The 10,385-nt window shown below is 40.0% G+C and overlaps 1 protein-coding gene across 1 annotated transcript in view; it reads right to left on the bottom strand.

The window, feature by feature from the left end:
• si:dkey-191g9.5 (rap1 GTPase-GDP dissociation stimulator 1) overlaps positions 1 to 10,385 on the bottom strand; it is a gene marked incomplete at its 5' end in the record, with an annotated part of 23,960 nt that overhangs the window by 134 nt on the left and 13,441 nt on the right. Inside the window, 4 exon segments of the mRNA XM_014003586.1 lie at positions 259 to 2,222; positions 3,789 to 3,917; positions 6,658 to 7,030; positions 8,738 to 8,863. Coding sequence (XP_013859040.1) covers positions 6,819 to 7,030; positions 8,738 to 8,863 — 338 coding nt within the window.

Below are 10,385 nucleotides of genomic sequence, written 5' to 3'. Positions count from 1 at the left end.
GGTCCATCCCATCTTATTTAAACAATAATTTATGTCGATACTTAATTTTTTTAAAATAAACTTCTTTTTATCATCTTTTTAAACAGACACCTTGTTCTGGAAGTTTTAATTTCGTTATCATGAATTTATTCCTTGAAAAACAGAGTTCCTTTAAAGTCATTCAAAATAGTTTTTTTTATTTATTTATTCTCTGATTACATTGACTGTCTTTTAGCAGAATTTACCTGAATGTTTACAGGTAATTTATGAGTATTAAACATTCTAAGGGATTTTGATTTTCTAATGGTTTCTACGCTTTGAGATGGGGGCTGAGACAGAAGTATTTGAGCAAAATATTTAAATCAACGTGTAAATACATTTTTTTTTCGTATTTACGACTTCCTTCTCACACCTGCAAATGTTCAGTCATTCTCTCTTTCAGTATTTACAGTATTCACTAGGTTTCCTTGTCTTTTATCAAGTCCCTGTGTGTTTGTTTTTTGGTTTTGTTACCTCCAGTGATTGTCTTCTGATAAGTGTTTTTTCTTTTWATTAAAATTGAAAATTTAAACTGCTATGCTTGTCCAGCATTCACACAGTGGTGGATGATAATTCAGGGTTAAGTATCAGTGTCATGGTTGAAATTGGGTAACCATGCCTTATATCAAAATGAGCAGTCAAAATAAGAGCAGCTGTAAAATAACACATAAAACTGGAAAATGAGAGTCCCTTAAAACAAATAAATTAAATAGAAACAATACAATAAAATCAACAGAAATAAATACAAGATTTTATTTAATAAAGCATTTTTTCTTAATTGCACATAAACTATGTAAATWTGAGTGTCTGGGACAGCTATTGATTTTATTACTTATTTATTGCATTATTTTTTCATCTCGTCATAAGAAGAAGAAAGTCTACAAGTTCAAATCGTCACCCCCTCCACTACTGTGCGTGACCACTGGTATGAGGTGCTTGTACTCATCTGTTATATTTGGTGCTGTGCATTGTGGGTAAATATCTTGACTTTGGTCTCATCTGCCCAAATGACACTGTTTCAGAAGYTCTGTGGTTCAGTGAGCTGCAACTTTACAAACCTACATCACACTGCCATGTTGTTTGAGGAATTCACAACTCAGTCAAACAAGCCACATTATTTCCATCTTTCTCTAGTTGTYTTGTCAGGAACTTTMATATTTAACWTGCTAGCTGAGGCCYGTATAGTCTGAGGTGGAGCTTTTGTCATCCTTATTCTGAGCATTGCGCAGTCTAACCTTCAGGTGCTTTTGCTGTGACAGCCCCTACTGGGAAGATTAGCAACTGRCTTACATGTTTTCTACTTGTGAATAATCKTTCTCTCTGTACAATGACAGATTTTAAATTGTTTGAAAATAACCGTTGGCTTTCCCAGACTGAYTGGCAGCAACTGTTGCTTCTCTGAGGCCATTGCTGATTTCTTTCCGTCTTGGCACTGGGCTGAACAAAAACAGGAAAGGTGTTTTTGTCTGTATGAAATTTGATTTAAGTGATTTTATAACCCAGTAAAGATTGGATTTTATGTCCTGACACATAAAACCACAAACCTGGAGAAGGGGTGGACCTTCTTTTTTTCTAATGACAACAAAATTGATTGTTTTGTTACAGCAATGTAAAATTCTTGTATGTAGTTTTAATGATAAACATTGGATTAGTCCATTCAGCAATCAGTCAGTCAAACAATCTTGCCTGTTAGTCATATACAGAATAAAAAAACTTTTATAAATCTCTAAATACATTKGTCTGAGCTATTTAATTTCATATTAACTCATAAATATTCCATCAAGTCATAAAATATGACCCAACTACTTCTCCACCATTACCCTTCTGAAGAAACCTACCCATACATTCCTCCTGATGGATAACAAAGAAGCTAAAATGTTAGCTATATTGATGGGCCACTGATATTTCCCTCATGGACCCTCATCTTTCCAGCATTTAAAWAGAGTCCATCAGCTATCAATATTACAATATTGGTCACATTTCAGATATAGTGTCTTAGCCATGAGATCATTTGATTGTGCAATCCAGATAAATTCATGGAGCAGRTGGATTGTCTTGTTGCTGCAGAGTGCTGGTTTAACTGGAGTCACTGAGGATGGTCAGTATGGAGCTGGCCTGTGAAGCCAGTTTACTGCTGCTGTGATCCGTCAGTTTACTCAGGCTTTCCTTTATATTCACCGAGTTCAGCTCTTCCTTCATCACACCTGAAGCACAAAATCATAAAGACAAAAACACAGAAGTGTAGGATGGACTGATACGGTCGTCATTTCATACTGCAAAAGTGACGTGTACTCAAAGTACAAATTTCATACGGACCTACCAGTCCTGGAAGAAAAGCATTGCATACAGCACTGCCTTTCAAGGTGGAGTTTTAAATCAAGATGGCCGCCACAGCCATCTGCCACAGCAGCGTTACAGCTCAGGCAGGCTATGTGACAGGGAAGCCTCTCAGCTCCAACCACATAAATTTTACCTCATTATCGGAACTTTTCAATAAGTTATAACTGACTTTGTGTTGGCAAAGATAGGTTAGTTGTGTCAGCCTTCTTGATTTAGATGTTGTGTTTTTAAAAGCTGGTAGTATTTATGTGCAGTCACTGTTTTACCAGCAGGAGACCGATCTGAGCTCCCATCACACAAAAAACAGTATCTCACTGAGTGTTGGATACTAGACACTCGAAATAGCTGAAAATATTTGAATTTTTGATTCTGGTTTCATTGAATTCTGCATTTGCAACAAAGTAATCAAAATCATGACGCCAAATTTGCACGCCAATTATTAAAAAAAAACACTGCTCATTTCTGTTAGCACAACTCGCAAATTTTTATTCTAGGCCACGCACGTTATTTCATTGACTATCATGATTTAATCTACTTTTGAAAGGAAGATTTGGATCAGTTTTTCGAGAATTATTATTTCTCATCAGTGTGGTTTTAAGCCTTGATGTTTGCCATGTTTGTGACTATTTCGAGATAAAAATTGCTTCACAAATATTTTTGGTGAATGTTCAAAACCCAAGGGGCGAGGCTGCACGTAAGTGAGCTAAAAAATGTGCAAGACATGGAGACGTTCAGCCGGGTGACTCCCTCATGTTTGCAGCTCAGTGAGATACAGTACCTACTTTAAACAACAATCCCACTGCAATGTAAAAATCTTTGCAGGGTCTTGTCGAGGTCTTCAGATGTGCATTAGGAACTATCTTTTAGGCGAGCAAACATGGTAGGTTATGGAGGGTCTTGAGCTTGCGTAAAACTTCCATAGTAAGGTCATAGTGGTTTACCATCATGATGGCAATGTTTCGAGCCCCATCGTAGAACATGAAGCAGTTTGGGGGTACTGTATCTATGACAAGCAGGGCTGCATTCACTTGCATAGCTTGATCAGCTTGAAATTCAAGCAGGACTGGCCACAGGGCTCATGCTTGGGATACGACAAATCAACAACCTGGTAGTGGCAGTAGAGCTTCATAATGAAGGTTTGTCCATTTTTCCACAATCCAAACATATTCTAATAGATTGTGGTGAGCGAATCAGGGACGTCTTTATATACAGGACCACAGATATGTTGACGTTGTATGAAAACTTCGGTTAAATGGTACGAAAAGCTAACATGCTGTTATGATCTGCCCTGTTGCAGTTTATCCTCAAGGGGTTTACATTTTACTGACACTCTCATTACAGTTGTTGTGTGCAAAAAATAAATTAAAAGTTCATCTTGAAAACAAATTTATGACTTTTTTAGTGTGTCGTAAAAGCATGAAAACACCTACTGGAGTTAGCCAGGGTGCAGATGAGACCCAAAGCACTGAACTTGACCTCAACTGCCCCTACAGGGTCGTCCAGGATCTTCTTTAGGGTTGGTAACAGCTCGGCCTCTTTAAGTGGATCCCTCATGGACTCTAAAGTGTTTACAAACAAACAAATTAATAAACAAATAAATGCATCTCTAACGGTATACATTATTCAAATTTCATACCTGTTGGCTCATACAGTATATTGCATGTTTCTGAGAAGTGTCTCAGTGTTTCCTAATTATATCTGGCAGGGTATGTTTTTCATTTCTGTTTGCAGTTTAATTTAACAAATAGTGAAAAAGGATCAAGAATTGTGGATTTGAAAGTTTATTATTCTCTGTGCATCTGCAGCTGATTTACTAACGATGGCTGCTGTAGCTAACTGACTTTAGCAAACACAAAAATCGTTGTAACTTAGGCAATTTCATGAATATTGAGCTCAAATTTGGTGTGGTAGCCGAAAGTCTTTGTGGGGATCTGGAGCTTGAGGAACTGTTTGTTTCATCGAGCCGTTCAAAAGAGCCGTTCCATTTTGAACGAGTTGTGTAATCACGTAGGGAAATACGTCATCACGTCACCGTACGCGATGACATCATCATGTTACATTGGTGGAACCATGTGTTTTGTCAAGCAGAAACCCCCTCCCCTTTTCTCCATGAGCTTCTGTACTCCACCGCTCTGCCTGTTTTCTGGGAAAAAGCAAAGCGGGAGCAATTTAATTATGAAAAACATTAAGATTATATGAGGAATAAAAAAATAAAYGTCTTTTTACTGCCAGGGACTCGCCTCCTAACGGTGCAGCCCCTGGTGAAGCATAAGCAGGATAGCACGTGGCAGCAGAAAAGGACAATTTAAGTCAAAATAGTTAAATGAATGCTGGAAGTTAATTGTAAGGACCCAGAGCCGGCTCTTGGCATAGGCGAACTAGGCGGTCGCCTAGAACTCCATCTGCTGGAGGGGCGCCGAACTGCAGAAGAAAAAAAGTAATTATTTGTAATCCCTGGTTGTAACTCTGCTCAGCGCCCCTTTCAATTAGCTTTGTCTTAAAAATATATAATGAAGTATTACAGGAAAAATAAACTACTCTACCCATAACAMATYYCCCCCCCCCAATGCAGCAATCGCCCCCACCCTCTCTCTCATTTGATTGACRTTGCACTGACTCRTCCTGCTCCGACACTCTGACGGGGGAGGGGCTAGTGCCTCTCAGGTAGCGGTTCATGTTGACAAACTGAATAACAGCAAGTCTGTATTTTGTTGTCCCATACATGCCAACCTCTTCGGACGTTTACCTGTATAAATAGCCTCAAAAATCCGTAATTTTTGCAAAAAATCCACACAACTCGCACCAGGGGATGGAGGGGGAGCCAACAAATCTAAGTTTACCATAGTACCTGACACTGTCAAACTTTTTTTTAGGGGTTCAAATTGGGGTGGGTGGGACATAGTTGGGGTGGGTTGCGCTTCAACTCGCCTAGGGCACCAAAATGGCTAGAGCCAGCACTGTAAGGACCTAATTTCTACCTCTAAACAAGGGTCAGCCAGCGAGGTATCACCGGCCACTTTATCAGGTACACCAGTCCAACTGCWCATTAAAACAAACGTGGATTCAACCAATCACATGGCAGCAAATCAATGCATTTAGGCATGTAGACATGGCCAAGACAAGCTGCTGCAGTTCAAACTGAGCATCAGAATGGATAAGAAAGGTGATTTAAGTGACTTTGAATGTGGCATGGTTGTTAGTGCCAGACGGGCTGTCTGAGTATTTCAGAAACTGCTTTTCTACTGGGATTTACACCCACAACCATCTCTAGGGTTTACAGAGAATGGTCTGAAAAAGAGAAAATATCCAGTGAGCGGCAGTTCTGTGGGCGGAAAWGTTGATGCCAGAGGTCAGGGGAGAATGGTCAGACTGGTTCAAGCTGATAGAACAGCAACAGTAACTGAAATAACCACTCGTTACAACAGAGGTAGGCAGAAGAGCATCTCTGAACACACAACACATCGAACCTTGAGGTGGATGGGTTACAGCAGCAGAAGACCACACCTGGTGCCACTCCTGTCAGCTAAGAACAGGAAACTAAGGCTACAATTCACACAGGCTCACTAAAATTGGACAATGGAAGATTGGAAAAACGTTGCCTGGTCTGATGAGTCTCRATTTCTGCTGCGACATTCGGGTGGTAGGGTCAGAATTTGGTCATTGTTGTGGCTGTCTTGAATTGGGTTGGCTCCATAGAAAAGTTGCAGATGTACTCTGAAAGTCTCACTAAGAACTGTTCACTGGTTCATGTGATATTTTGCTAACAGACAGACACACAGGCACAGACTGTATACGATCAGCTGCTTTTTATGGCAGCAGGTAATAATACAGGGAAGGGTGACTCTAAGATTGGCAAAAGATTTGTAAAATGGTAAATGGCTTGAATTTATATAACGCCTTATCAAAACCACTTGGACCCCAAGGCACTTTCCACTTCAGGCGTTCACCCATTCACYCATTCACTCACTGATAGTGGTCAGTTCCAGCCACAGCTGCCCTGGGTGGGGCTRCCATGCACMGACGCCACCGGACCCTCTGACCACCATCAGTGGGCAAGGCAGGTGAAGTGTCTTGCCCATAGACACAACGACTGAAACGGCAGGACGGGGGATCGAACCGGCGACTTTCTGTTTCCAGGACGACTCCTCTAACCAGTCCACCACCACTGGCCAATTGTTTAAAACAATTCCAGCTTTCTTTCATATAGTTCATGTTTTCTTATTTATTCTACTTTTCCAGCACCTGATCAAGGTTTAATGACAGGATAACRATGAACAAGTGCACAAAAAACTGCTTTACCTATGTCAAGAGCAGATGCTATCGCCAGGGCAACCAGGGCCTCGTTCTGCATGATGACGTGCTCACTCGTTGCCATGRCGATGAGGTGTCGAGCCCCATCTGCTCTGGCTATGGCCCGGAYGACCTCCTGTCAGACAGAGGGAATCAGCCCGTCAGACCTGTCACTGACTATATCTGGAAGACATTTGAGCTCCAGCTGGAGCCAACGCTCCGGTCGGGGAGGACAGACTCACCGGACTGCGGCTGTGTCGGACCAGAGCGGCTAAAAGGCGACTGGCTTCTCCTCTGACGCCTGCGTGGTCTTTGGCCTCGCACCACTCCAGGACTCGTGCCAGCAGCTCGGCATCTTTCCCCAGCTTTAAGGCTGCCTCCTCTGGAACAAGAAAAGAAAAACATCAAAGGATTCTAATCTATCTCCGTTCTCAAGGACTTCCTGCAGACACACACTGAGGTGCTGCTGGATGAGCGGGAAACCTCAGGGAGTTAAAAAAATGCTCATAAATCTGCTTGCATCGTTTATAAAGGATTATGTATAATTCATACTAAAACAGAGCTATTCAACTAAATTCCTCCAGGGGTCACAGTTAATGCAGACCAACAGCTCAGGGGCCGAATATCCAGCAAATAAAGTTATTCTGTAAATAAACCAAGTATTACAAAGATCTGTTACCTTTTGAAATTGTTTATTTTGCTGCATTTAATCAGGAATACAACATACAGAACCCTATAAAGTAGTGATAATTAAACAAAATAAAAAAGAACACATTATGCCTCCTATTTGACACAAATATTATTTTAATATCTCTGAACTGACAACTTTTTAAACAAATTTTATTTTCACTGTTATAGGTTTATATTCAACTGTTTGTAGTTTTAACTGTCTTGGATATTCATAGAAATGGTTTTTACCAGCTTCTAGCCAAGATTCTGACGTTTCTGTAAACATGTCTATGATTAACTAAAAGAACTTAGAGTAATTAAAGTAGAAAACCAGGGGGGTTTGGGCTTAAGAGTTGAATGAACCAATTGTCGGGCCGAACCTTTGTCACTCGCGGGCTGGATGTGGCCTGCGGGCCACCAGTTGAATAGCCCTGCACTAAAGTTTACGTCCATCCAAAAGGTGATTTATAAAACCATGCGTGCACCTCCAAGCATTTTTCCTTTATAGATCACAGCTGCACCTCAGAGTTTGTGCACAAGGTCCCGCCTCAGATTCTGCCCTCTGCACGCCCACACTCAGCTATAAACAGTTAATGCAAAGTAACTCATGAATTTTAATGTGTATTGAAACAAGCCAGCTGATCAATGTGATCTCATGATTAACAATGGCAACCACAGGCAAAACAGCAAATAAATAAAATTTTACGGAGGCAGAAATCAATGTGCTGGTGAGTGAGGTGAAGAACAGAAAATATATTACTTTTGGGAGCCATGTTACAAATAAAAGGAAGTGCTGCGAGTGGCAACACRGCATTGAAATATTTTCATCAGTCACTCTGATTGCTTCCTTGTCACATTTTGTGTTAATCTGTGGTAYTCGTCATCCTGGTAATCCTCCAGGGTGAGGAATGTGATGGTGGAAAAATGTAGATGAAGTGTTGCGTGAACTTTAATTTGAATTTATTTATTTATTTATTTGATTATTTATAAAGGCAAGTTGATCTGAAATCTAAGTTTGACTAAGAAGTGAAATTAAATATCTGAGGGTGATCATTACACAGTGTGGCTTTAATTCCTCCCTTCACCATCTGTGTCGTCAGCTTCCTGTCTACAAAATGAGTGTATGTATAAGTCAGTGCTGGCGCGAGTGACYGCATATTGTCACGCCAAGTTTAGGTTTAATAAATCAGAACTTTGTGTGGAAAGTGGCGTACAAAAGCTCTGGCCTCGTTTTGTGTGTAAGCAAGCTTTTTAAATCTGACCGCAGGTGATTTGTGAACCACAATTTAGACTCTCTGTGTTGCTTTAATTTAATTTGTCTGTTTGGATTTCCCCCAACGAGCCCCTCGCACTCCTCCATGTGTGTGTGTGTGTGTGTGTGTGTGTGTGTGTGTGTTTGTGTGCGGTTGCCTTTTGTCACCTTGTCCATCCACCATCATGCGTAGTGTCCCCAGCAGTTTGAACTGAACTGGCGGCATGTCGGTGCGCAGCAGAGTCTTTATCCTCTCGGTCACCCCGTCCTCCAGCATCCGCACTTTGTTGGTGGCTGAAAGATGGAAACGGCGTGCTAGTTTTCCCCTTAAAACATATCATGCTTTTAAATCCTTCATTTTCCATCTTTAAATCATTCAGTTGGGGTCTATATAAAGTGGAACTGCAATGCTTTGGTCTGAATTCTTTCTCATGGTAACTCCACAAGCCCCTCAAAGCAACTCGTTTGGAGGCTGTCTCTTTAAATCCAAACTAGGTGCTTTACACCCCGCCCTCCCTCCAGCTTCCAGACTGGTCAACTCCAGTTTGACAGAGGGGTATACAGCGGCACAGAAACATTTTATTTACAAATATAAAAAATATGACCCAAACAGAAAGATACATGCATCACAGGGATAAATCCTAATTTTTTGCACTCCTAAAGACTCTAAATGCACAACAAAATGCATTTAACAGTGAAATACATTTAAACTTCTATTTACTTTTATATGCTAGAAGCTTATCTATATTTTGCTTTGCAGTATTTTTTAGTGTTCAGTCAATCCTTGCCATTTGGCCACATTTGTTTTATCATTATTAAGTAAGTAAACATTGTTTTATTATTATTATTATTACAGTTAAAGCTAAATCCTGATGAAGCCATAAAAGAGCTCTCACTTTAGAAGTATTCAACAGTTATGAAATCACTGATTTTGTAGCTAAACAACCTTGAGACAGTGTGTGTATCTTATCAGTGCATGCCCATGTATGGTAACTGTAAGTCTGGGGGAGAATAGCACTCTGGTTGTGAAACCTCAGACGGTGTTGGGGCTGCAGACACACACTCTGTCTTCAGGTGATGTTATGCTTACATTGCTTTTACYGTCTCTGTGAGAGCTCTTAGAATTGCTGTAAACAGTCTTTCCCTCTATTATTTGGTGTGTAATAAAATTGCATTTTATCATAAACTGACTTCCAGCATAGCTTTTCTCAAACAAACGTATCCGGGGGGATCAACAGAGGAGCCAAAAGGTGAGGACCATCCCATCAACAATAAAAATGTGGATTTTGCATAATATATCCCTTTTGGAGACTAGAATTAATAATTCATTGTATTTGTTTTGTTTTTGTTTTTTCTACATTTGTGAGTTAGGTACTGTATGTTAAGGGCTCCATATTCTCCATCTGAAGCCGAACAGTCGAGATGCGATCACGGTTGTTTGCAGAGTTGTAAAGTAACTAAGTACAAATATTTTGTTACTGTACTTAAGTAGAATTTTTGGGTACTTGTACTTTACTTCAGTAATTATTTTTCAGCCTACTTTTTACTTCTACTTCTTACATTTGCACACAATTATCTGCACTTTCTACTCCTTACATTTTTTTAAAAAGGCAAGAAGTAGAAAGTCGTTATTTTTATTTCATTTTTGCTTGTTTTCATTCCAGCTTGTTATTGTAAAAAATAAATAATATCCATATAAACTGTGCCTCCTAGATAGAGTGAATTAATTGTGGTTGAATGAGAAGTATAAATATATAAAATTCTGATACCTTATTAGTTTGTACACAAACAAATCAGGACACACTCCAGCAGGACA

The sequence above is a fragment of the Austrofundulus limnaeus genome, unplaced genomic scaffold (genome assembly GCF_001266775.1).
Source record: "Austrofundulus limnaeus strain Quisiro unplaced genomic scaffold, Austrofundulus_limnaeus-1.0 Scaffold0, whole genome shotgun sequence".
Classification (NCBI taxonomy): domain Eukaryota; kingdom Metazoa; phylum Chordata; class Actinopteri; order Cyprinodontiformes; family Rivulidae; genus Austrofundulus; species Austrofundulus limnaeus.
The sequence above is the reverse complement of the archived record's forward strand: the minus strand, read 5'-3'. Positions and strand labels throughout refer to the sequence as shown.